The 27,790-nt window shown below is 49.4% G+C and overlaps 1 protein-coding gene across 1 annotated transcript in view; it reads right to left on the bottom strand.

Moving 5' to 3' along the window:
* ESRRB (estrogen related receptor beta) overlaps positions 1-11,819 on the bottom strand; it is a 105,828-nt gene extending 94,009 nt beyond the window's left edge. Inside the window, exon 1 of the mRNA XM_060295088.1 lies at positions 11,768-11,819. Coding sequence (XP_060151071.1) covers positions 11,768-11,817 — 50 coding nt within the window. The 5' untranslated portion in view covers positions 11,818-11,819. The remainder of the gene's footprint in view (positions 1-11,767) is intronic.
* Positions 11,820-27,790: the final 15,971 nt, after the last annotated feature.

The following is a 27,790-nucleotide window of genomic DNA, read 5'->3' as shown; positions in this document are numbered from 1 at the left end:
CAGCTTTGCCAGCTGTGTGACCTTGGGCAAGTGACCTAGCATCTCTGTGCCTTAGTTTCCTTACCTGTAAAATGGGGATAGTAATTGGACCTAGTTCCTATTTTCTAATTAACCCCAATAGGGTTATTGTGAGAAAGCAGTGAGTTAATACATGAAATGTTCTTAGGACAAAGCCCGGCACCCAGTAAGTGCTCGATAAATGTTAACGACTGTTATTATTAGTAGTATTACAATTGTCCACCTCTGACCCTGCAGTTTATTTTCAGCTCTCTTGTCTTCCCCCAAATTTTTCTTCCAGCAAACCCTAAATGATCCCCAGGGAGTTAGGCGTCTTGGAGAAGACAGTCTGGACACAAGTGTCAATTGGGCTCTGAAAATAGCACTGGCTGCGGTGACGCCTGGAGGGCATTCCTTAAGCTGAGTGAGGCCTGAGCACTGCTCAGCCTGTCGGGAGGTCAGAGTCCTGCGTGTGTATGTGTGCGTGGGGGGAGGGCATTGGCATACCACACAAGGAGGCAACTGCAGTGCTAAAAAGCATGGAGCATGGCTCCGAAAGGCGATTCCAAAACCAGAGCTACTTTCTGAAGCCGGGATCCTAACCCTAACCCACTCCTCCAGGATCCTGTGTTGCTGCAGGCTCACCTGCTGGGATCCTCCACATTCCTTCCCACCCTCATAAGGCTCTGTAAGTGGGAGTCGCCCACGAGGTGCAGTGCCACTGATGGCCTGCAGGGGGCTCTAGAGCTCTTCCATTTCCCATATTCTGGGCTGCGAGGGTACCACGCTTAAAACAATGGGTTGTGTTTACCGGGCTGAGCAACTATGCTGCTCTGGGAGGTGAGTGAAGAGAAGCTGGGGTTTGCTGGTCCCTCGTATGTCCCAGTTCATCCATGCCCCCAACTGACTGTATCAGGTTCAGCCCCTTGGCCTTCCTACTCCACCACCTAACACTACTTTGGGCCGTTTCCCTCACAGCCCCCTAGGGGATGCCTCCAAAAGGTCAGCCTCTTGTCCTTGTGTGGGAAGGCAGGGAGAGGCCGCTGCTTTGGCCTCCCAGCTGCAGCAAGGGTAGCTTCCAATTGCTGGGATGTCAGGTTCTAACAATCCAGCCCCTCAACCTGCTTGTCAGGGAAACATCACGCAGAGGCAGGTTCCCGAAAAGACTGCTTACCCTGTTTCTCCGTAAGGCAAAATTCAGTAGCTCCGGGTGCTACGCTAGGAGACCTCATTCGGCAGGATCTGTTTACCTGATTGCAACTCTATCAATATATCTGGATGACAGAAATCACTTCTACGCACTAACTTCTAAGGACATGGCCAACCTAACAAGTTAATATTGGCAAAAAGTTAAAGATAGTCATTTAAAAAACACTTTGAAAAAACTACACATAATTGTTCTTTGGGGCTTTGTCGAAAGTAGAAAAGATAAGGGAAATGTGTTTTTTAATCAGACCAATTTAAGAAAAACACCCATGGTAGGGTTGCCAGATTTACCAAATATCACATGGGACATACTTATACTAAAAAATTATTTGTTGCTTATCTAAAATCCAAATGTAACTGAGTGTCCTGTATTTTACTGGGCAACTCTACCCATGGTCCAAGGATATAGGGATTCATTCAGAGGAAATTTCCTATTCATCACCTCGGCCCCAAATCGTAATTCCCTCTGTAATCCCCTTGTGTTACATATGGAAACCCAAGCCACATTGATCGCATTAAACAAAGTAATCAGTTCAAGCACCCCAATCTCACTGCTGAGTAGGAAGGACTTTCATTGTGAGGTTATATCAAAGGAATGAAAAGTAACTTCCAATAAGATAGCATCAAAAAATTAACAAGAACATCAAACATTTAATGTACACCCACTATGTGCCTGACACTTGTGAATTACCTCTGTTTAATCTTCACAATAACCCTGGGAGGAAGATAGTATTCTGGAAACTAAAGAGTATCTACAAGTCTAATTTCTCTGCTTCTTGCAAAGGCATGTAAATTTCTAGTCAATTACTTCCCAGGGAAAGAAAGGGGAGGGAAATCAAGAGGCAGACTCCATTCCATCAACAAACTGGCTTATTCATAATGCAATGCCGGGTCTGTTGCTCTTTGGTTATGTGCCACTTACACAGGAAACTGTCTTAATTTCAATGAATGATCACTGACTTGCGGTATGGGATCGTGGGAGAGAACTGGGTGGGAAACCCGTAACGATCTTCAGTAAGTTGGCCTTACAACTGAGGAAGACGTGTTACACTTTGGGATAATAAACAGCTCATTTGCTGTGAATAAAGGCACGCTCAAGCCACCCCGAACACTCGGTGACAATGACACGCAGATTCCAAATGTTCTCTGTAAGAAAAAACACCCTTTCTCCTAATCCTTCTTAACTCAACAAGACTGATTGGTTTTTATTATTCATGAATTAATTTTTTACTCAGGGTCCAGCAAGGGAATTGAAGCTATAACGTTTCTCACCGACTGAGGGGGAAAAAAGCAGATCTCAGCCTCAGCAACACAGCCAGATCCTTGCTGGGATTCCTTGTGGGGTAGGATGTTTTGTTTGTTAAATCAGATAATAATCAATTAATAACCCAAAAATTTAGGTTGTTGGGTATTTTTGGGGGAAAAATTGAGTAAGAACACGAGTAAGAATACTGAAGTAGAAAAAAAATACAGTCATGGGACCTTGGTATATTAGGTGTCTCCTGTTATGTTAGGCTGGTATATTAGGCTGTCTCCTATTTCCAAGTCGCACATACAAAAATAGGGGGTGGTGGTGAGAGAGGAAATAACAAAGGCAGCACCAATTTCAAAAGTAATGCGCAGATGAGCAGTTTGCAGGTGAGCAGGTCCAGGCCTGGGACTCGGCATGAAAAGTCACAAGAGGGGTCTCAGGGATCCAGAGGGGGCGGCTCCCTGGTGCCCTCCCTCTAATTTCTGCCTCCAGAGAACAGGTTGAGGTACCCAGGAACAGGGACAGCAGCCCTGGGAGACGCTGAATGGCCAAGAAGGTGATCAAGGGTGGTGAGGTGACTTTGCCTCTCTCTTCACCCAGTTCTTTTCCCAGCTATTCACATGTGCCAAGTCATAACCCCTCTTGTCCTCTGTGTGCCTTTGGTCTGCAAACTTCTCCTGAGATTGCAGCCAGAGGAACCAAGGAACGTTGGGGGCATGGAGAGGCAGAGCCTGGCATGGACCTCAGATGCTTGTGACAGGAGGGTCAGACCCGACCCAGTGTCCTTTACAAGAAACATTTCTCCCTTCCCAGTTCAAAGGCAACACACCTAGCATTTCTGAGGGGGACCGTGTGGCTGACACCATATTCTCCTTCACCAGTCTGTTCAAATTTCAAACACCAGGCATTTTTTGCTCTTGGATGAATTTAGACATGCAAACCTGAAGCCTGTGCAAGTTATGTTTGCAGAAAAACATTTATGTTCTGAGGCAAGACACAGCAACCCTCACCCAGTCACTACGAGGAAACTGGTTATGAGAATTGCTTTGCGCTTTTGGGGAAGAAAAAGCTGCAAGCTGTTATTACTGTTATAATTATTACAACCATCACATTCTTGCTATTATTTCTGTGAAAGCGGTGTTCTTTCTGCCAAAGCTTGTTAGCCTGACTGCTTAGGTAGACAATGTCAACACACCCAAGGGACAAATGACAAAGAGTGAGGCTAAAAGGAAAAGGATAAATACTGCACTCTGCATTGCGTGCTGAAGACATGTCTCACCATCAAAAGGGAATGTTTTCTGCTGATCAATTAGGAAAGCAAAAACAAAAGCATACACTAGCTCATTCACTCAGCAACACCAGGATCCCAAACTAGAGCTCAACGTGCTAGGAAGTGAGATAAGAGAGCAGAGAGATGGAAAAATAGACTTCGAATAAAGTTCGGTGTGTCCTGACACCCCTCACCTGCACCTCCTCAGGTAATAGACAACCAACCTGGAACGTGCGGTTTTTACCCTCTTTGGTGTCCCCACCACATGCGAGCAGGCCATTGACAGTGGGTCAAGGCCTTGATGGCTGTATCGGAACAGGGTGGCCCACGACAGCCATTCTGCTTTGGGACTTGTCTCGGCTGATCGCGCGCAGCAGCTCAAAACGGCTCCAACACACCCTCACACTCAGACACACACACATGCACACACGCTCAGGTAGACACACACACAGACGCACCACCCTACACTCCTTCCTCCAAAACATAGAAAACCGAAGAGGGATGAAAGGACAAAGGCAAACTAGAGCAAGTTGGGATGAAAATAGAGGGAAAAAAATAAGACAAAGGAAAATGTTAAATTGTAGAAGACATGAGAGAATTTCATCTGAAGCACCACCCTTCACATCCTCCACCCTCCCCTAGAGCATTTTCTTACGACTGTATTTCCTTGTTCTTTGCCCTTTGGAAACCAAGAACACACGAAAAGACCAGTGATGATCAAAAACCTTTTGCCGGGTATCTTTTTAAACATACAAGCCAGGTGAAAAAACCGAAAGCATCAATCTAAGTAAATATAATACTTTAAGAATTTTATAACAATAAGAAGAAAAAAACCCAAATTTATGAATTCAAGTTAATTCAAGCAATTAAAAAAAATAAAGAGCCACGTTAAAGTAACACTTAGCATTTGGGGTTTTGAAACTCATGGCTTCCTAGATAGAAAAGCTTGACTCTAATTGGGCACTTCACATCTGTGCAATTTTAATGTAGTGTTTCAGTAAACACCGATGAGGCGTGAGGCTGACTGCTGCTGTAATTGGCAGGAGAGGATTCTGATACAGTTTTAAATGAAAATTGATCACATTTGAAACAAGAAGATAAAAACAAAAGCTTGTTGGAGTTTGTTTAACTGTCTTTTGACCTCTGGATGAAATGACATTGAGAAACAAAATAACATTATCCAGAAAACCATTTCCAGAAAAGGCTCAATCCCGGGGATACCAAATGACAATATTGAATAGAATATTTTAAAGTCCTAAGGAACAGAGGACAGAAATTTAAAGAGAGAGAGAGGGAGAGAGAGGGGGGAAGGGAGAGAGAGAGGAAAAGAAGGGGAAAAAAACTTCTTTGGGACTACAATGTGTATAGGTTAAAAAGCATGGCAAAATGAAGATGAAAAAACTTATGTCTGTAACCCCCAGGAAAACTTTTGCTTGGGGCTTATTTTAACCCAAGCACACACAACTCTGAATTTAAGATATTTTGCCAATAGATTTTTCCCCCATCTTGTCCAATTCCATACCGAACGTCCCATGGGCAGATTAAAACCAGTCTGATTTTCCTTAAGAACACGTTTGACCTTTTTAGCGATAGACTGTCAGTGGCCCTATCCAGGGAGAGAAGGGTTAGTCGGGGACCTGGGGCAGAAATCCCAATGCTCCTTTGAGCGTGGCCATCTGTTCTGCTGGAGAAGGGCAGTACGGCCTGCTCACCCTCTCTGGGGTCTGCCAGCCTTACCCAGGCCCAGAAAACTCGAGAGAGCCTCTAAAGAAAGACTGAACTCCTCTGGCAGCAGGGACAGCCAGCCCTTGAGTCTCTCTGCGCTCCCTCTCACACCACAGAAAAACCCCAAGGCTCAGCAGCCCCTCATGGAAATGTGGCCACAGCCTGACCTCAGTCTAGGCAAGGGGTAGAAGGCAGGGTGGCCGGGGCTGTGTTTAAACAGCAGAGCCCGTCGCCCCCGTGACACCCATCTGAAAGGGGAGCGCCACCATAGCACGCTCTCACACGCGTACACACACAGACACTCTCCTGGGAACAGATGCGGCTCTTGATGTTTCGGGGTTCAGAGATATCCTCTATATCAAGGGTGTTGACGGCAACAAGAAAGGTCTTGACACTCCCTTAAGCCAATGCTTACAACTAAAGGTGCTATTAAAAATCCTTTCTGTTCTAATCCTGATCGGTACAGAAAGGCCCTCTAAGTGGGCAGAGACAAGTACACTCACAGGAGGGGCTGGGGCTAGGGACCAGGCGGCTCCAAGTTTCCCACTCATCTCGTTTGTCAGTGTCTTTTTTTTTTTTTTTTTTGCAGTACGTGGGCCTCTCACTGTTGTGGCCTCTCCCGTTGCGGAGCACAGGCTCTGGACGCACAGGCTCAGCGGCCATGGCTCACGGGCCTACCTGCTCCGCGGCATGTGGGATCTTCCCGGACCGGGGCACGAACCCGTGTCCCCTGCATCGGCAGGCAGACTCTCAACCACTGCGCCACCAGGGAAGCCCTGTCAGTGTCTTTTGCTGGATGGTTGCTTGGCGGTCTCTGCTCCTAGGGACAAATTGAGCCCACGCTGTCCTATGGCGTGCCTCCCCGTGCCACATCCGGAGTGGGGGCAGCCCCGCAGAACCTGGGAGCCAGCAGGCATTCACTCCCCTCTGCCCGCTGAGCCCCAGGAGCAGTCCTCCGAAGCCACAGGACGCCCCCTCCAGAGCCCTGCTTTCCCCAACAAGGCGCCCAGAGCCACAGACCAGCACGCACCCGAAGTCTTCTGGTGACCTGCTTCCAGCGTGGCCCAGGAAGTGCACGAGGAAATGCCCCAGGGCAGCCTGCCACGTGGGGCCACACTGTCACTAGTGGTAAGGGTCACGTGCTCAGTGGCCTAGGGAAAAACTACACCCTCAGCGACTGACCTCTCCCAGGCATTGCCCTGACAACCTCTCCGAGGAAGGGGTCTGGCCCTGCCATCCCTCCCCCGGGACAGCCCTGCCATTATCAGTGAAAGGTCAGCGGCCTCACCAGAGCGGGGGGGGGGCAGGCTGGCCCGGGGAGGGTTAATCTGCCGGCCAGCCAGCACAGGGGTCACTGTGATGTGCAGAGAAGTTGAGCTTCCCAGTCCCCCCAGAGCTGGTCTGCTAATTACATTTGCAATTATAAACACCGCAACCTCCCTGCTCAGGGACCTGGCCATACCAGCCGATGGGACAACCGGGATGTGATCCTGCCGCAGGCCACCCCAGCCATGCGGGACACCGGGGCCAGCAGAAGCCTATGGGCCCCTCCTCCGAGGAATGACCATGCATGTGACCCTTCCCCGGAGGTCTGAGGCTGATGGGACTGAGAAAGGGGATGCTCACCAGAGATGAAACCCAGTCAGGGGTCAGCAGCACTTAACAGCGCTAAAAAGACCTTTGATTTATCCCTAGAAATCAGCAAATGGCCTCAAGGGCAGGAGGTGGGCTCAGACTTGTCTGGTCCCAGCATCCCCAAGTTGAGCCTTTCCAGGATTCCTGGCACGGTCTGTGGACCCCCTACTAGCAGCCCCCTCCTGGGCCCACGCACCCTCTGGGAACCACGGCCACTGCGGAGGACATCAGAGGCTCAGCCCTCAAGCCATGCTGGGGTCCCCCATGGGATCATTCAGCCAAAAGCCACCCGATACCAAGAAACAAGCTCCCAGCAAGAGCTGTGAGGAGTCCTGACTAATTCTGGGCAGACCTCCTGGTCAAGCTGGAAGAGACTGGGAGGGCCTTGCTTGCAGAGAGAAAAGGGACAGAGCCAGATGATGGCTGGTAGGTGTGGAAAGGCACCAGCCTGGGGTGTTCAGGGTGTGGGCTGGACTTTACTTTGAAGGAGTGGATTACGGTCTAAGTATCTGCTATTCCTTCCCCTTAAATTAGAAGCGCGAATAATCTTAATCATATTGAGGAAACCACTTAAAGCATCCGCGAAGACAAGTTCTAGGGAACAGCGCTGCAGAACCGCGTCAAGAGCATCCGCCTCTTATCTAACTGTTCGGCTGTCTTCCGAACTGAACTTGATTTCCTTTTGAATCCTCACACAGCCAGCTCCATCGCCCACCCGCCAGGCAAACACGCTCACAATGTCTGTCTCACAACCCACCCCTCTTTTGGGGGGCTGCAAGACTTGTACAGAGCTTCCCAGTTCCAACTGCTCAAAAGAAACTAGGCATTTTGCAGAGCACTGAGGAAGGTGACAAACTTTCAATGAGCATGGATTATCTTAAATAAAAACCATTTGGCAAAATGTCCCATTATCAAGCACACAGGACAAGGTCACGAAGGCCCCCTGGGCTAGGGCCGGGGTGGGGGGGGGCACTCTGAGAAGGCAGGGTTGTGACATGAAATCTCTATCACAGCCACTTCCCTCACAGAGCTTTCCCCGAAAGTCCCCTCTGTCCCTCCTCTCTTAGACTAAATGGAATAGGTATTGATTACTCCAAATCAATAGAATGAAAATGTTCTTGTTTGGTGGGTCAGTTTGTTTCTTCATATGTATTTTTTAAAGAAACATATTTTTATATGTCCCAATTATTGGTAAAATCGAGGACTGTTTGTAAAATGGAGTTGGGGAAATAAGCTCTGAGAGGAAATTTCCAGTTGATGTCAAGACCTCACTGAGCTGGAAAGGGCCTTACCAGGGACTGGGGCCCTCTGCGCTGACCCACTGTTTTCTCCTAGTTTATCACCCTCAGGTCTGAACGAGCCCACCCTCTTCCATGGCAGCCCACACCTCCAGAAGTGTGGCAGGCACGTAAAAGTTTCTTTCCTAGAGCCCCTCCCTCAGAAAACCAAGACTAATGTCCTCACTCTGATTTATTTTTACATGTACCATTAAAAATTAATTTCCCCCTTTGTTTTTCTCTGGGTCACTGATTCTGAATTACCATGTGGCATTTTTCCTACGTGTGAACCCACATATTTTACCTTCAGGACAGTTTGTTCTCTGTTTCTTTAACATCAGCAAAGTGGTCATCGGACGCTGGGTGACGCAGCGCCCCCTGCTCCCTGGATTTTATGCCGAGGGTCTCCATCAGGTCCGTCCCCGACGCATTTGTACACAAGCCCACACAGGCCAGCACACTCACTCCCACTCTAGCTGATTATATATGTACATAAAATATTGATTAGAACTGGTAATGGAGTCACCTACAGGATTGGCTACAGGAAAATGAAAATGAAGGAGAGAAAGGTATGAAGGTCCGGGTATATCTGTGTGTGTGTGTGTGTGTGTGTGTGTGTGTGTGTGTGTGTGTGTTAATTTCTCACCTGGAAAGTGAAAATAACACTAAAGCATTAAAAAAATGCTCTCCGTGTATCAGCAGGTGAGAAGGAAATATGGGAAGTTCTTTCTCACTGGACTGTGGTCCCTGCACCCTTGGGTTTTTTCCAGTCCAGGGATATCAACTAAGCCAAAGAGGTAGAAATTGTGTGTACAGAGCACTCGAACCCACTCTTGTATATGCTCCCCAAGAAACATCGGCACCGTAATGGATGGATTCATTCTATGGTCCTTCGAACAGACCAAAGAATGCAGTCCTCTGTCTCGTTACTTTGCTACCAGTGGCTCTAAAGCTGCTTGTGAAGCACCGGGGCTGAGGTCAGAAAGATGCCTCCCCCCAAACCAGCCTCTGACCTCCACAAGCTCGTCCTTGGAAATTCTGGACCCCTGTGACTACAGCAGAGGTAAACCCTCGCCAGGAGGCACACACCTGTATACGGGGCCAGCTCACTAATGCTTTGGTGGTTGCCCAGCAGGTCCTGGGCTCTGAGAAACAGCATCTCACAGGGATGCTTAGCTCCTCCGTAGAAAAAGCAGGCATGTTTCTGGCTTTTCCTCTGTCCCATGGAGCGAGAAGCTAATTCCTTGCAAAGAAACCAAGAAGGCTAGGGGGTCCAAACCACTCTCAGGCTTACTTTATAACTGATTTCCACTTCAAACCTTTCCCAGACACCCAGGACCTCAGCTCCCTCTCTCCCCTTTGCCGCTCCCCCGACATTCCTTTTTTGCCCATATTTCTCCTCAAACTCAAGCCAGGGTTGCCGTCAACTCGATGAATTACCCAACTGCTAAATCCCCCATCTCTCCTTGCTTTCTTGGTCAACATAATCAAAAGATGTACTTCCCCATAGGAAATTTCATATTTATTGACTGTGACTTGAGCCAGGGACAAATACATAGATATTTCAAGCTCAACTAAAGAAGGCACCTCTGGAGAGAGTGACCTAAATAATTTAAATATCCAATATTTGTCGTACTTGGTAGTTTTACGTGAGGAAATGCCCCCACGAACATCCTACATTGTTCACAGCTTCGCCCACGCCGGAGGTTCCTCTGGGGGCTCCCACTCTCTTACGGAAGGAGCACCACCGTGTGAAACTACCCCTCACTCCAGCCCCACCAGCCACGCAAGCTGGGATCAGTGTAACCTTTAAAGAGAATGAAAAGCCACTTTTCAAACGGATGGAAATCTGAATCCATTATAATTAAAGATTCCCCTCATCTCCCAACGCAATCGCCTTCTTCTGACACTCTGTCTAAATTCCGGCGGCATCTAAAGGACCCTCTGTCGAGGGAAACCCCAAAACTACAAGCAAAAAGGTCAGCGTGGAGGCTGGACAGTCCGGTCACCCCCAGGAGATGCTGCTGTGAAGTTGCCTCCTCTCTCACGCGTGGTCCACCTGGGGTGGAGGTATTCTGTGCAGCGAGGGGGATGTAATCACACTTCCTGGGACCCCACGTTATCCAGAGTATTGTTGTAGGGATGTCGCGGTTCTTGGGAGGAAGGGGTGGTACAAAAATGAAAGGATGGCGATACGAGAACTGACTTTGGTAGTTCTGTTTGCTTCAGGAAAAAAAAGGGGGAGGAAGAAGAGGAAGAAGTTAAACAGTTCCGCGAGAACCTAGAGTTTTCATTGTATTATTGTTTGAAGCCTTCCGAGGGACCACTTTGCACGCGCCCACACCCCGACGCCGGGACACCAGCCCGGAGCGCGGCGGCACGCGTAGAGCCCGCGGGGAGACCAGGGCAGGTACCCGGGCAGGTGGGACGACAACCGCGGAGGGCCCTGGGAGGGAAACCGCGGGTGGCCGGGGCAGGACCCCGGAGAGCCCAGGCTGGCCGCGCGGGGCAGCCTCCCACCGTTCAGGGAATCAGTTCTCCGCTTCCTCACTCTGCGCGCTCGGCACGCTGCCCAAGCTCGGGGACCCGCGGTTACTGCGAGTCGCTTCCTGCAGTCCCCGCCGTCACCCACGCGCACGCCGCTCAGACAACCCCGGGTTCCAGGGAGGCGAGCGCTAAGCCGCCCCGGGGCACGGAAATCACGCCAGTCTGTTTCGCAGGGCGCAGCCTCTCCTGAAGCCGCGAACCAACTTTGCCTCCGCCACTGTGCTGAGCCGACTGTCCCCACTCCCAGCGGGATGCGGGCTCCCCTCGCAGGGCGTGCGGGGCGCAGTCTGCCCGGGCCGCGCCGCCCGCACCCCTGGGGTGGCTTGAGTCCACCGCGCCGCGTGCGTGCCCTCGGGGCGCCCCACTGGGACTGCGGTGCGAGACGGCGCTGGCCGCCCACAGTTTCCAAACCTGCGCGGCACGTTCGATTTCGTCCCCTTGCCGGGATCGTTTTTGGTCCCCAGTATGGAAATAAACATTAAAGTCAAAGGGCTCGCAGGGAGGCTTTCCCGGATGGGACCCGGTATCCTTGCGACACTCCCGCACCTGTTCTAGGCTTGCTCCTCCCCAACCCACAGAAACGCAAAGATTTTCTCCCCGCGGGGAAAGTCTGAGAGAAAGAGTGAATGAGAAAGCTCCGCTCTTACCTAAAAGTGAGGGTTTGTAAAAGGGGGTGAGGGAAAAGTTAGAGTCGGGTTTATCCCCAGAAGGAAACCCAGGAAGTGGGTGGTTTTCCCTTTCCAACCTCCCCACCCCCCCAAGTGCCCCCGGGGTCCCTGCCACTTCAAGAATGCCTAGAAGAAGAACTGCGACACCCAGACGGAAGGACAGACACAGACGGAGAAGCAGAGGACCTACTGGTTGTGGTAGCCGAGGGGGTCCGGGATGCAGAGTTCTGACACGTCCATCAGTCCCCTTTTAGCATTCCCAGTTGGTAGAGAAAGGCGGCGGGGAAATCACGCGGAAGAGCGAGTGAAGGGCACCGGCGAGGTGCGAGTCCGGGCAGGGGCACGGTGAGCGGGAGAAGGCAGAGTGGAAGGAAGCACCGTGGTGGGGCGAGAGGGAGGCAGAGAGCCTTGCGCGCCCAGCCCAGCGCTGCCACTGATGCACACACTCCGAGCGGGCAGAGGGGATGGGGAGCCGTGGAGGAGGCTCGGGCACCAGAGACTTGGAGCCCACTAACCCTACTGTAGCTTTAAGGCTGGGAGACTGATGTATGGTTTGGCTCCTATTGGCTATCTCTCAGGGGCTGGACTTAAAGTGACAGAATCGAGCTGGGGTGGGGGGAGGGGGGTGAGCCAGAGAGACTTCAATGGAATCAGACGCTCGCGCGAGGTCCCCACCTCCTGAGGAGTAGGATTGCGCTGTAGAGCTGCAAGGCCTGTCCTCTCGCCATTAAAGAAAAAAAAAAATTGTCCAACTGGCTGGTGGGTTTGGGGGGTTGAAAGATATGCCCCTCGTATATCTTCTCACCCCCATCCTATCTTTTAACTGGCAGGTTTAGCAAACTCACCTCTCAGCCTTTCGGAAGGGGTCTGTTTTACAAATTAAAAATGAGTCACATTTCTCCTCCCTCATATCAAGGAGAAGAGGCCAGCGCCTTAGAAATTCATAGCCTCAAACCTGGTGTTTGGTGCACAGAAGTGCAAAGGGTCAGGCCAGCAGGTGAGGCCCAGCAAGAGAGAACAGGATAGAAACTGATTCCCTTCCCAGCTCTCATCACCTGGGCCGGTGGGTTCTGAAAGGCTCTCACATGGCGAGACGCAGGGCACGCTTCTATAAGACGCTCTCTAGATATATAAAATCATGCTCACTGGCAACTCTCAGAAACGTACCCAGGACACAGACACGAGCAAATAAATTCCTGTCTGCTTAGAAAAACACAGTTGTGGTTAAAACAACCGACTTACCTGCCACATCCACTTCGAGGCACAAGTAGACACTTCAACATACACACCTGAATCCCCAGCTACAAACACACCTGCAATCCCTGCCTGCTGCTCCCTCCATGAACCTGAATGTTATGGGCTGCCACTGTACCAGAACCAGCTTTACGTCGAGCCCCTATCCTTCTTCTGGGGCTTGTCATCTTTTGAGATGTGACAGCCACAGGGATAATCAATTTGATGATTCAAATGAGTGTGGGGAGAGGATAGGTATAGAATTATTTAAAGAGGGGGAAAAGCCCTCAGGAGAGACCACCACCTTATTCTCCTATATTCTGCAAAAGACAATGAGCCCAAGGGCGGGAAATTTCATTTTATCACCAAAATAATGTCTAAATGGAGTGTAACTGCAGGCAGTGTCCAAGCACTTCAGGAATAAAAGCAGGAGGGTTGTGAGCAACCCCAGAGGGGCTGGCCACTCAGAAGGGGCTGGGGAATGGGCAGCAACACAGCAGATGATACTTGACTTGGATAAATGGAAGCTTGTGCAGGCTGGGAAACAAAGCTGAGGTTTTTCCTATGTGCTGAAGTGGAGGAACGCATGGGATTCTCCAGGCTCGGGGCGCTGGCAGATATCTCACAGAGAGATGGATGAAGATGTCGACTCTGTCAGCAGAACCCCTGGCAGCCCGGATTGTTTTAATCACATAGGTACTTGGTTACGTTGGAGACGGAAAGAGAGGTGCAGAGCCACAACCACCATCTCTTGCCAAGACCTCAGTGACTGGTTTCTCTGTATCCTTTCTGGCCCCTGGAAATCCACGCTCCAAGCCACAGCAGCCAGGGAGTGCACTGTAAGATGCACACCCAAAGTCTCCTTTGCAATTTGTTGCAATCAGGAAAAAGGCCCCAGTCCTTCCCTGTGGTCTACAAGGCAAGCCCCAGATGACAGGCTCCTGTTGTCTCCCCACCTCTCCTCAGCCCATGCCGTGTCCCCCTCAGGCTCTGCCCCTGCCACCTAGAACGCCCCACCTTCCAGATCACGCCAGAACCTTCTATTTGCCTTGCTTCAGGTAATTTATTAGTTTGCAATTATACGCATATTGGTATGAATAATACCCCCTACCCCGTCACACACGCACTAGATTGTAAGCTCCATAAGGGCGGGGACCTTGTCTGTCTTTGCTCACTGGAGAATCCCCGGTGCTTACCGGTGCCTAGCACACAGCAGTTGCCTGATAAAGACTTCGTTGAATGAAATGTTAGACCACAGCAGTTTGGAGGGTGGGAGTGGGCAAAGCCTGCTGAGGGGACAGGCTGGCTACCCTGGAGGGGCTTAGTCCCTGACAGGTTGTAGGAGATCTGTTGGCTCCTTGCTTTGGGTGGGTGCACCTTTTTTTAAACTGGAGACAGCACAGTCGATGGAGCATGAAAAGAAAGACAACTTCACGGCCCGGAGCAGTGGGTGCAAAGCCACTGGGGGCGAATGAGGGAAAACAGGCTCAAAACACACACACGCTACTATATATTATATAAAGTAGATAATTAATAAGAATACGTACAGCACAGGCAACTCTACTCAGTAATGACCTGTACGGGAATAGAATCTACAAAAGAGTGGATATATGTATATGTATAACTGATTCACTTTGCTGTACAGCGGAAATTAACACAACACTGTAACTCAGCTATACTCTAATAAAAATTAATTAAAAAAAAAAAGCTAGGCTAACGCCCACACAACTACTGTCTGCATCCAAGGCACAGGGATGCAGGAACTGAGGGCCTCATCCCTGGGCACAAGCAGATTGTCCTCCAGGGCGAGAATGAGGTCCCTAAGATCTGGTCCTCTTCTGACCATCTTCCTCCGCGGTGCCTGTCCAGTCCCCTTGCACATGGCCCTGGGGCAGAGTTCTTCCTCCCTTCCCTCCCTGGCAAGTGTGAGCCTGTGGACTCCACTGCAGGAGAGAAGAGGACCCACCAGCAGAGACATCCTGGTGACCTGATTCAGCCTGGCAGACCCAGGCTTCTCCTGTGGTTTTTCCAGGCAAACATGGCCAGGACACACACTATTCATGGTACCAGCTTTTCTCCCTCTCTGTCCTCAGCCAGCTCATGGGGGGATGGATTTCCTTCCTGAAGCTAGAGTGGGTTCCACGCCTGTAGCTGGAGGAGCGGTAGTGTGGGAGCGTGCAGAGGACTCCGGGATCTGGTCCTAACCACTCCGCGTGGCCTTGCTGATGTCATCTCTTCTCCAGAAAACAAAGGGGGTAGAATGGGGTGGGCAAGGCTCTTGTGCTCCTTCAAGCTTGAAATTCATTCAGCCAATCATCATCTCAATCTTCCACTGCTCCCCTGGAGCAGGGGCTATTGGTAATCCACCCCAGCAAAAAACTCTAAGCCACCCCTTCACTGTCCCGTGTCCCAGTACTGGCACGCCTAGGTGGGCAAGTCAGCCCAAAGGGAATGGAACAAAATGTATTACACACAGTAATTGTGGAGGGTAGAAGGGGACAGCAGCTGACTTTCTCTTGTGATAAATTCCTTTAAATAGATATTTATTACATTCACAGGACCTTACGGCTGGAGAGTGGGGGTGGGGAGGGTTCAGGGAATCATTTAGAACCATCAGCAGACTTTATAAATACGGAAATGCGTAAATGGCCCTGTGTGGTGAAGGGACCTCCCCAAGGTCACATGGCGAACAACTGGCAAAGCACGGGTTTCTACTTATTCAACTCCTAACTCTCTGTATGCAAGTCTCTTCACTTTCCCTCCTCCCTGCTTGCCCAAGTTCAAGCTCTTTCCTAAGGAATATGAAGACAAACCAGAACCATGCCCTTGGCAACAACACTCCACACACACATCACCTGGGAGATGGTGGGGACCCAGCCTTCTGTGTCCACACCCTTCCCCAGGTGGTCTCCTTGGGGTGGGGTCCGGGAGGTAGATAAGTAGGAAAACATACCCAGACACAGCTCGGAGTGTTCTGTCCCCCAAATCTATGTTCCCCTGGGTACAAAAAGCACCAGGTGTCTCACGCACAGCCGGACCCAGGTCCACACTAGCCACCCACCCTTTCCCATCCCAGCCTGGCTACGTCCTTAGGATGGGCTGTCCGAATGCCTGCACCTGGATCTCGAGGGCCACTCAAGCTGTCTTGCCATGATCTACGCGGCTGACCCCAGTGCAGCACCCCTTGCCACAAGTGTGGTGAAGATCGCCACCTTGCACTGGTCTTGGTGTGTATGTCCCTGTCTTGAGGTGCCCCCCTGCCCCTGACACTGCTCATTTCTGCACATGCAAGGCAGCAGCAAGCGGTGTCTCTCGGGTTCTTGAATCCCCTCCCTGGACGGGCTGCTTCCAGCTCAACCAGGGGGACGCTTTTCTCAGCTTTCAAGCCAGGCAACCTAGCAGGAGGACCTAATGGCTTCATCACTAAAAGACAAGAGCAACGAGAATTTCTGGCAATTCCACCACGTGCTCCCTAAGCATGGTGAATGCGGGACACTGATTGTTTGGTTATAGCGTCCCTGTCCCTCAACCTTACCCATGTTCCCCGAACCAAGTTTCCAGGTGAGAATGATGCCTTGAGAAACACAAGGTGTATAGTTAATTCTTACCACCAGCCCAGGAAGGAGAGGATGCCTCCGTGAAACTGAATCACAGTCCAAGCCTGTTTCTGTTCCACCCCAGGGTAAGCGCTGGGGGAGGTGAGTCGGGGAAGCACAACCATTGACGGTCCATGAGGACTACGGTGGGCCCAGCCTGGAGAGTGAGCCTAACCTGGACATCTCCGGATACCGTGCTGATCAGGCCAGGGCTCCATGGACTCCTGGCCAGAGACAATGTCCCAACCACACACCCCTGTGGGCCCACTCTCTTCTCAGTGCTTGAATTTGGGGTGTGGAGTTATATCCCCGAGTGCTGGTCAGCAGACTGGCAGCCCACTGGCTGGCACGCGTCCCAAGAATCATAATGAACTGATAACGCTAATACAATGCGAGTTTGTGCTCCCATAATAGTCTCCTGCTGACAGATAAATGCTGCGGAAACATGATGGCTTTTCCTGAAGCTGTAATGGGCCATTATTGGGGCAAGAAGGCTCGTGTCCTATTAGTGCTGCCGCCATGACACCAAAGATAAAATGTGAAGGGGATGACGTCTTGAGTAGATAAATGCTTGGGTTCCCTCCCACCACCACTATCAGCCGTTTCATCATCTGAAATCCTTACCAGGGGTCTTGGAATAATTTCCAGATATTTCAAAGCTCCATTTTTTTTTTTTTCCCTGAGCCTCAAGATCCCATTCTCACCAACACAGCTGAATGGCATATTGAAGTTCTCTGCTGGCCAAAAAGATTCCTTGCCCTGTGCAAGATGGGGACTGCAGTGAGTGGGCCAGCTGTGGGGTCAGGAGGGTGAGACATGTCTCTCCATAGAAACAAAGATCGTTTTCCTTCCTCATCACCAGGAAAATAAGAACACATCATGACTCTAAGAGCTTTGTCACCTGCCAAATTTGGGGGGAAAGAAAGATGATCCAGAGAAGGAGTACAAAGAGAGGAAGAGAGGCAGAGAAGGAGGAGAAGGATGTGGGGAGGGGGAGGGGGGAGGAGAATGTGCCTTGATAGTACCTGCTACCTAGGAGGCATTAAACAACCAGCGATTAACTGAATGAATGATCTGTCTAATGAAATATTTTCCATTACAGTGGATTGTGGGTTTTTTTTTTTTTTTTTTTTTTTTTTTCAGTTCGCGGGCCTCTCACTGTGTGGTCTCTCCTGTTGCGGAGCACAGGCTCCGGATGCGCAGGCTCAGCGGCCATGGCTCACGGGCCCAGCCGCTCCGTGGCATGTGGGATCCTCCCGGACCGGGGCACGAACCCGTGTCCCCTGCATCGGCAGGCGGACTCTCAACCACTGCGCCACCAGGGAAGCCCTGGATTGTGGGTTTTTCGTAACTAATAACAAAGAGATTTGACCTTATTTTCGTTTGTCACATATTAATTTATCATCTAATTTCTTGTGACTTTTGCATCAATTTAAGCATAAAACATAGTTGATTTCAAATACCAAGCAGACAATTTGTTTCTAGGGCCTCATCATTGGTAGAAGGCAAACTTTTTCTTTGATGATAGTTTTAACTGCCAAAATCTCACGGTCAACACTAGCCACAGAAAGAGTGAAGAATTTGCTTTGCAAACTCACAGATTACGCCTCCTATTTCATTTCTCTTCTCAGGGATCATTATCTTAAAGAAATCATGAAATACATGAAACTTTGGGCAAATTAATTCTAAACTACCAAACACATGTAAGGTGTCGTTATTTACTGGGAACAAAGAAACATGTTGGCTGAGCCTGTGTCCCTAGCATTAATGACATAAAAGTCAACCCTGGGAACATTGAACTGTGTTTTCATTTCCTAATGGCTCAGTTAAGGTAAAACTTATTTCATTATTTTTCAGAATAAAATGCATTTTATTTTTGTTCTAGTAAAATGTTTTATGGAGAGGGAAAAATAGCAAATGCTTTTAGGTTTTAGGAAAAGTCAAACATAAGTGTTTTATAAACTGTCAAATGCTCTAGCTATGTAAAACATGATTAAGATGATAGCTTTCGGCTGTGTTTTTACATGAGAAAAGTGCTGGCCAACTGTTAGCTTCCCAAATGTATATTATTGTAATGAAACCAGTTCCATGGGTGAAGTCCCCACTGCTCTGAATGATGTAATTATGAATGGGTCAGTACCAATTCCAGGTGAAGTCTCCAGCCTTGTAGCAGGGCCACCTCTAACAGCTTTATCCTTCGTAAACAATTAGAAACAAGCTTCACTAGAACTCCTGACTTAGAAGGGTTTGCCTTTCCAAGAAGGACACGGCAAGGCAGGAAGGGAAACTGCAGGAGGACCAAAGAGAGTTTACAGAAATGGGTAAAGGGCAGTCAACGATACAAGATTTAATATGGATAAACATGGGTAATACACTTGTCAGCAATGACCCTACAATGAGCCAGACTGTAGGAGAGCTGGTGGAAGAGCAGCGATGCAGAGAGACATCTGGGGTCAGGACAGATAGCACATTAAGCATGGTTCCTCCAGCTCAATGGCATGATAAACACTGCTTTGGGGTAATTCTACAAAACCCAGCCGAGCAGAGAACAGCCATAATTCCTCTTTACTCTCCCTTACTAAAGGCACTGATGGAATTTTATGCTCAGCCCTGAGGGACTTGCTTCGAAAGCAGACTGGAAGGGTGATGAGGAAAGGAATGGAAGAGTGGTGGAGAACGTGTCAAGGCCTCCTGAAGGGTGTCTGAGCCCCACAAGGAGAGGGACAACTGTGGGACAAGGTGGGATGGGTTGCCCCTGCACACTGAAGGACATTACCTGGGTCCAGAGCCCGAGCCACACGTGCACACTGTAGGTGTCATTGCAGGTTCCCTCGACTGTCTCCATTTTTCTCTCTCTTGCTCAGCACCCACTCAGGCTGAGTCTCACCTCCACGTCTGGTGCATGAGGTTTGGTTTACTGAGGGGCCGGACGATGCACCCCAGAAGTTCAGGAGGGTAGCTCCCTGAGTTCTTCCCCTTTTTTCTGCCCTCTGTGCCCTGTTTCACGGTGTGATTTCTCTTTATAAACCTTCCAGAAGAGCCATGCACCCCAAGCAACCTGCTAGGTCTCTTTGAGGCCAGATGAGACGTGGTGGCCAGCACAGTACACATCATGTCCTGTTGCTTGGCATCCGTCCTCCCCCCCACCTCCCCTTTACATCACCCTCCATTCCCTGGCCTTGTACCTCTCCAATGAAGTATCAGCATTTCAAAGCTGGCCTCAGGCTCTGTTTTGTAGGGGACCAAGGCTAGGATAAAGACTGAATCAGCAAATGGCTCAGGGCCACTGACTTTCTCTCAGTTCACACTATTTTATTGTTTACTATGCCTTCCTTGTTTGGGAAGGAGAAGCATAGTGAGTGCAATGACTGATGGATTACATGGGTGGTCACTGCACTAGTAACAGCCTCCCTGGCTCACAAATGCCCATGTGGACGCTGCCCCATCCATCCCCCAACTCAGACACCTTGGTTCTGGTTCAGTTGCCAAGACGTTCAGGTCAGTGGTATCATCCGAAGCCAAGATCAGAAGCCCCTGGCCCCATGTCTCTTCTCCACTCCCCTCTTTTCCTTCTCCCCCATACCACGGGAGGCCCAGCACACACTGTGCTCTCCCTTCTCGCTGCTTTTCTCCATACTGAGCCGTGCCACTTCCTTGGGTGACCGTCTTTCCCCGCATGCACACCCACTCAACGATAACTCTATGCTGGTTTTGGCTTCAAGCACCAGGAGAGTCCAGTGGCTTCAGGGATAGGAGTCTATGATCTCACACGGCAAAGACTCCAGGGGCAGGTGGTTTCATCTTTTCGGTGGGCCGTCCTTAGCATACTGGCTGTCGCCTTCGCCTTGTTCCCCCAGGGATGAAGGTTGCGTCTTGTGGCCTAAGCACCACTTCCTCACCCAGTGTGTCCAAAGCCAGGAAGGGGATGTATGCATATGTGTGTTTATGCTGGGAGAAATGTCACCCCTTATGTCTCTAGTTTGTTTTTCGGTGTTTGTTTGTTTTGATTTGATATGATTCCGGAGGACAATCTTTCCCAGAAGTTCCCCATTCCCACTCCAGCAGACTCATCCTCACATCTTCTTGGCCAGAATCCAGAAACATACGGACCCCAAAGCAATCACTGTCAGAGGAGAAATGGATTGCCACGATTGGTTTAAAATATGTTTACTCCCTGAAGCTGGGGGAGAGGCTCACTTTTTAACGTTCAGTGACAAACAAGATGGACTCCTGTTAGAGGAGGAAGTAGGAATGGCTGGTGGGTGAGCACTAAACAGTGCCTGCCACACCTGGGCCTTACCGTTGGCAGGGCCGTGGTGATAGGCCACCGATGGGATGTGAACAAGAAGAGGTTCATCGTCTGTAGGGATGTAAAAACAATAATAAAACTGACTCTAAGTCAGGCTACTTTTTTTTCTCGTCTTGCTCTAGAAAGTCGAAACAATGTCAGTGAGAAAATATCCTCCCCAAGAAAACCTCTCGTTGGTCTAAGTTCTAAACGACTGCTGTAGTCGCTGTTGAGTTTTAATAATATACGTAAGCTTCAAATTAGCATGTTCTTATTACCTGTTCTTTAATAAAAATCACATTCCACCTGGAGGTTATGAAGTCAGCCAAACACACACAAACTTAGCTCCCCTTAGCTCCCTGGGTGTTTCAAGAGTCCATACTTTACCTGCCATCTACTCCCTACGGGTAGCCCTGAGGAAACTCAGGATGTGAAAACACAGGATACTGGCCCCAGATAGCTGAGGTGCATATCAAAGGGATGATTTCAGTGAGCCCAGACTCTTGCATCTTCCCATGCATAGAAAAGCGCTAAATTTCTTAACTTGAGATATGTTTTCTTTTTTAATTAACAATAATCTTTTGAAGGTCAGACGACCTGCCCTTTTGTTGCAAAACTTCTATATAACCTGACGCCTGCCTGGCCTCCCTGGAGCAGTTCTCTCAGCGTTACTTGAGATGCTGCCTCCCAGGCTTGAAGTCCTAAAAATTCCTGCCGAATAAAACATAACTCTCAAAAAAAAAAAATTCCATTCTTAAAATGCAGAATTGTTCAAGCTCACTTATGGCCCGTTTGTGTCTTGGTCACTGTGGTACTTACTAAACATATCCCCGTGTTCAAACGGTAGGTTCAAAGTAAACAATGATAGCACGGTGTCCTAGAGACAGAGAAAGAACTCAGCTTACTTCAATCTTGTTATTCTATGTGAAATTTTTATTTGCATTTAAAATTTAAAACAGTGAAACAGAGCAGAACTGTGAGATGGGATATTTGTAAGCTCAAATATTAGTTCCTACATGACAAATTTTACTGAATTTGAATAATACCTTTAACATTGAAATTTGTTCATGGTTTCAAAGTGTTTATTTATTTATTTATTTATTTTTTGCGGTATGTGGGCCTCTCACTGTTGTGGCCTCTCCCGTTGCGGAGCACAGGCTCCGGACGTGCAGGCTCAGCGGCCATGGCTCACGGGCCCAGCCGCTCCGCGGCATGTGGGATCTTCCCGGACCGGGGCACCAACCCGCGTTTCCTGCATCGGCAGGCTACTCTCAACCACTGCGCCACCAGGGAAGCCCTCAAAGTGTTTATTTTTAAATTAATCAACAATCAGGAAAATAATGATTACTATTAATCATTACATGATTATTACTAGGTAGAAATTTGTCGTAGAGGAGGGTGGGTCCAGGCATCAAATATTCAGGGTCTGTCCACCATCCCTCCTCTTGCCCAGCTGTTCTGTCTCTTCCTACCCCCAGCTGGACTGGCAGTCCTGAGAAACAGAGAAAGACAACTGACCACATTCCCCTAGGATATTTTTAAGGGAATTCATCTCCAAACAGGTCAGCAGTAACCATCCCTGAGCCCAGAAACTGTCCAGACAGCCTCTCAGCGTCTTCATCTTGTCTCCATCTACTCCATCTTCCTCCAGTTGAATAATTCTGCCTGTTACCTAATACCAGCAATAGAGACAGAAACTCTATTTCTTATTCATGCTATGATCGATTCCCTGTTTCGGTGCCTCACTAATATTGTAGCATTTTCACTTTCTCCGCTTTTTTCATTGTTCATTGAAGAATACCAACTCTAGTACGACTCTTCAGACTCAATGATGGGGGTAGAGAGGGGTGACAGGGAAGTACCATTTACTGAGCACCCACTCTGTGCTGGGCACTCAGCACTGTTCTGCCAGTTAGCCCTAACTCAAGGTAATCGAGCCTACTTTACATCTGAGGTGGGTGTCAGCACTCTCATTTTATCTACTGAGGAGGAAATTGTAGCTCTAAGGGTAAGTGGCTCAAAGGCAGAAGATAATCTGAGATTTGAACCCAATTCTAGCTCATCCCCAAACCTGTGTTCTCTGTCCATTCCACCATGTCACCTTGAGAGAGTCCACACCAGCGCTGCCTCCCATGGCTAGAGAAGAGGCTTCTGTGGGCAGGCCTGGGAACCCAGGGCCAATGGCTGGATGGGAAAATGTGTGCTTAGGTCCAGTCAACCAATTTACAAAAGTACTTTAGGGACATAGCCCCTGGGAAGTCAATATGGGTCAGACCTACTTCCACTGTACATGTATTTAGCAAGACACGTTCATCCATAATAGAGAAGGTCTTTCAAACCAGAAGGAGGTGTGTGCTCAGCACTGAAGGGAGAAAATGAGAGAAAGAATAACACTGGGGAAGAAACCAACTGACTTTATGGAATGATGCCAAAGGGTGAATTTTAACTTTCTATGACTTGGAAAAGACGAAGGGCAGCCGGAAGAAGACAGAGGGGGTGGTGAAAAGGAAGACGATCTACTGCCAAGGAAAATTTCCCCATTAGGGTCAATTTGCTTGGTTGGAGCAGGTTCAAATGCGCAGGAATTCTGAAACAGCCTGGATGCACGCGAATGGTTTCTGCAAACACCCGAGAAATTAGGAGGCCCCCTCTGGAGGTAGAATAAATTCCCTAATAAAACAAGGAGGGCTCCTTACCCCATATGCCTTCCCCTTCCAGTCTGAAAGGCCACCATGAGACCGAATAGGTGGTTTTATTTTCCTGTTTCTTCCAACATCCACCAATGCACACTTCCTTTTGTTCCTTGGATCCTAGCTAGCCCAGCCACTCCACAAGGGAGACTCACTTCTTGCCCCATTATCAAAGCATAGGCCAGAGGATGGGTCTTTACATAGATTTAGTGCCTGAGCAAACTCTTCCCTGCCAGCCGGTAAGTGGGTTCACAGGAGAGGGACTCGCCCATAAGCAGGAATGATATTGCCTATGGGATTGCAAAAGCATCATTTTAAAGCAGTGGCTTTCGAACTTTTAAAAAGATCCCCCAAAAGCCTTTCTTCAGATGGAACTGTACGTAGAACTCTGTTATATAAAGTGCAAAAAAGTAGCTGTTCTCTTTGGTAAGTCGTTCCCAGTCTAGGTCCTTCACCAACACCTCCAAGAAGTCCATGAACCATATCTATGGAACCTCTAAGCCCCACCGGAGCATGCTTTGAAAATCAAAACAGTATCTCTAAAATCAGTGTTCTCTAAACATCATCGAATCAATCAATCAACCAGTAAATAAATAAATAAAATAAGAAGTGTCACTACTACAAATCAGACCCAGGCCTAGAACGGCAGCCCCTTTGGAGACCCCGGGGCCATGTTAGAGGAGGACTTTGTTGAAAGGTAGCAACCTGCCTAAACACCCTTGCTTTTTGTATCGATGTCCTTTGCCACTCAGGATGAGACCAGCCCCATTTAGGTGGCTGGCCTTGCAGCATATGTTAGCGAGGACCAAACTCATCATCACGGGTAGTACAGCTGGGTGATTCTCAAACAGGGTCATGATGTACAGGTGGATTTCAAATCGGGTATGGTATGAAGTCAGTTACTAGGAATGTTAATATTGGTAAAGTACCCAAATTTGCAAGCACAATATTCTTTCTCATTTAGTACTTAGTACTATCAAATGGTATTTAATAATATCACTTTCATTCACTTGCATGGGATGTGCTTTTTTTGAGTGGGAGCAAAAGGGGTAAATCAAGATACAGCTAATGCTTTGTGAATTACAAGGAACACTCGGATGCTGTCGGGAGACAGTCTCCAGGTAAAAGTCTCCTGCCGTCTGTGTCTGGGGGAAGCAGTTAAGAAGCACAGTAAAGGGTCTATCTTTGGAGGCTGGCAGACCTGAGCGCAAACCCTCACTCTGCCCTTCATTAGCTCTATGATCCTGGGACAGCATGTAACCTCCTTGTCCGTGTTTCCTCAGTCTTTAAACTGGTTTGTTGCATGGTAGTGTGGGTAGAGCTCTTTGCACAGTAGCTGGCACAGAATCTATGTTCAACAGACACTGGCTCCACTCTCACAGTGATCTTCTGCATAACACATCCACTGTCCACATTACGTTCAGCCCTCTGGAGAAGAGGACCGCTGAAGCTAAGGTTAGCCAGTGGCTACACTTATTCGCTGAGAGTCCTGTTGACAGCTTCCCTCTCTGCTCTATCGCTGCTCCAGAGCCCCCAGCTGTGATGGGAGCATAGCTCTTCGTAGCCTGGCCACCCTCTGCCCACCTCACCATGAGCTTCCCAACCACGTAACCTAAGTGCTGAATGCCTGGTCCATCACGGTAAGCTGCAGACTCTCATGCAATATCAGGGTCATGGCCACACAGTTAGGACTACCCATTAGAGATGCCCTTGGGTCTGCTTTGAGTCTTTGTTGTGATTCAAACGTGGAATTTCATGCTGACCTAACATTCCACTGGGATCTGAGTCTTTCAACAAGGGTAAAAGGAACTGCCACTCCTGTAGCCTCTGAGGCTTACTCCATGCTTGGAAATCCTCCTACACACCCGTTGATACCATCGGGTGGTGCCCAGGCAACCCTCAGAAATGTATATATTACTCCCATCTCTTAATCTTGGAGGAAGAGTTATCAATATGTAAAAATCCAAATACTGGTTATTTCTTCTCTAAAGGACCTTTTGGAGGTAATGAAGAGACAAGGATTATTTAGTCTCCCGCGGTTGGACTCACTTCACCTCACTGTGTGGCGGAGAAGAAGCTGACTACTTTGAGGTCCCCCTCACACCTCAGCCTCCCATCTCAAGGTAACTCTCAGTGCAGCCACCTTGAATGGCCTCAGATAGCAGCCCAGGCAGAGAAGTGTGTGAGACCCTGATCCTACCTATCTGGTCCTGGGTAGCCAAGTCATCTGGGATATGTTGGGACCATCTCCAATGAAGGATGGTCTCAGTGTAATGAAAACATTGGAAGAGCTTCTCAAATGTGTCCTTTCATGATACCATGACCAATAATGTGAGAGAGACTGCAGGAGGGCCAGGTAGCAACCCCTCCAAGTAGGGTGGAAGCTGAGTGTGTGTGTGTGTGTGTGTGTGTGTGTGAGAGAGAGAGAGAGAGAGAGAGAGAGAGAGAGAGATGCCTTGCCATCTCAAAACCCCTCCTGGACACTGTCTCGTGGCTCTTGTTAGCTCATGATCAGAGGCAGAACAGTACCTTCCATCTGGTGAGGGGGAAATAAATAAAGTCAATCCACCCTCTGGGTGACACTCCTGGGTCCCTTCCCAGTGTGGGGGTGGGTGGATTGTGGAATGAACAGATATTAAAGATGAACAGCATGTCCTTACAGTTCAGGATGGAACAGAGAGGCAGGCAGGTGCTGTCAGATCTGAGACCAGGGAGACAGAGCAATAGTGAATCTTGATCATCTATTAAGTCTTGTTATACAAAATGCCAGCCAACACGACAGAGCTTCATGATAAAGCAGTCTGCAAAGCAGTAGACTTGGTGAGGTGCCTCAACTCATAGAACGCTGTACACTAAAGAGAAAGGGAGAGACTTCCCCAGTGGTGCAGTGGTTAAGAACCCGCCTGCCAATGCAGGGGACATGGGTTCGATCCCTGGCCCAGGAGATCACATGCCGCGGAGTAACTAAGCCCGTGCGCCACAACTATGGAGCCTGCGCTCTAGAGCCCACGAACCACAACTACCAAAGCCCACGCGCCTAGAGCCCATGCTCCGCAACAAGAGAAGCCACCACAATGAAAAGCCCGCGCGCCACAACCCAGAGTAGCCCCTGCTCGCCGCAACTAGAGAAAGCCCGCATGCAGCGACGAAGACCCAACGCAGGCAAAACTAACTAACTAAATAAATTTATTTTTTAAAAAAGGAGAGAGAGAGAAAGGGAGACCTTCAGCCCCCTCCCTATGCCTGCAAGTGAGAAGGCCAGGGTCTGCTGCAGAGACCCAGGTGTCTTGGGTCCATGGGGAGGCAGCAGGGAGCAGGCGTGAAGAACAAGCACCTACGGGGGAAAATCTGGGTACCAACAAGAGCCCTACAGAGTCACGCAAGCATCGGGAGTGGCTGCACAGGGCGGGCTCGCCCCCCTCACACACCAGGTTGCATCCAGAGCAGAGCAACACGACAGTGCGACAGGGGTGCCAGCAGGGCACTCTCAGCCCGCCACGCTCACCCAGGGGAGGGGGGAAGAGCAGCTTCTGGAAGGGCTCCCCACCAGGAGGCCTCAAAGCACTTCAGCAGCACCTTCAGGCCACTAAAACTAGACCCCTGGCCACCTGACCTTAGCCACTCCTTTTTTCTTTTTCTATTCTGTCCCTTGTAGAAAAGTCAGAAATTAAGGAGAGGTGGAGTCCTGGTAGCCCTGGTGGATCCAGCCACCCCTGGGGGCAGGATCTGCAGATAAGTGAGCCTTTGGGGCTTCTGCTTCTCTGATTTGCATTTCTTTCATCCCCAAATCCCAGCAAATCCAGCCCATGGTGCCTTGCTTCCTGGATCTTTCCCTGCACAATGTATCCTCCTCCTCCCCGCCTTCTCAGGCCAGCCTTCCCCAGAGCCTACCTCTTCTACCACCCCTTCCTACGAAACCCATCCTTTCCCTGATCTGCCCGTGCAGGCCGCCGGGCATCCCTCCTCCCTGGCCACCGCTGCAGGTGGTTCCAAGGGGGAGTGACTGGGTGCCCACCGGCTCTCCCCGCGCATGGCCACACGCTCTGCACCTGGGCTTCCATCCACACATCTATGTATACACCACAGTTGTGGGCTGCCCATGGGGGCAATGATTGTACTGACCTTGGAAGGTGGTTCTGAGAATGCACTGAGACACAGAACATAAAGCTCTCGGCATAGTGCCTGGCCTAGGGTAATTGCTCAGTAAAAAATGTAACAGTAAAAATAACAGTAAAAATAACAGTAAAAAATGTTGACTGTTTTTTCACCCCCTAAAAAGGCACTCATTTGAGTTTAAAGATACAATGCCAGGCATTCTAATTTGTATGTTCCCCATTCTTTTTTTGTGTGTGTGTGGTACGCGGGCCTCTCACTGCTGCGGCCTCTCCCGTTGCGGAGCACAGGCT

Source organism: Globicephala melas, chromosome 2, assembly GCF_963455315.2.
Source record: "Globicephala melas chromosome 2, mGloMel1.2, whole genome shotgun sequence".
NCBI classification, from domain to species: domain Eukaryota; kingdom Metazoa; phylum Chordata; class Mammalia; order Artiodactyla; family Delphinidae; genus Globicephala; species Globicephala melas.
This window is presented reverse-complemented; position numbering and strand designations above follow the sequence as displayed.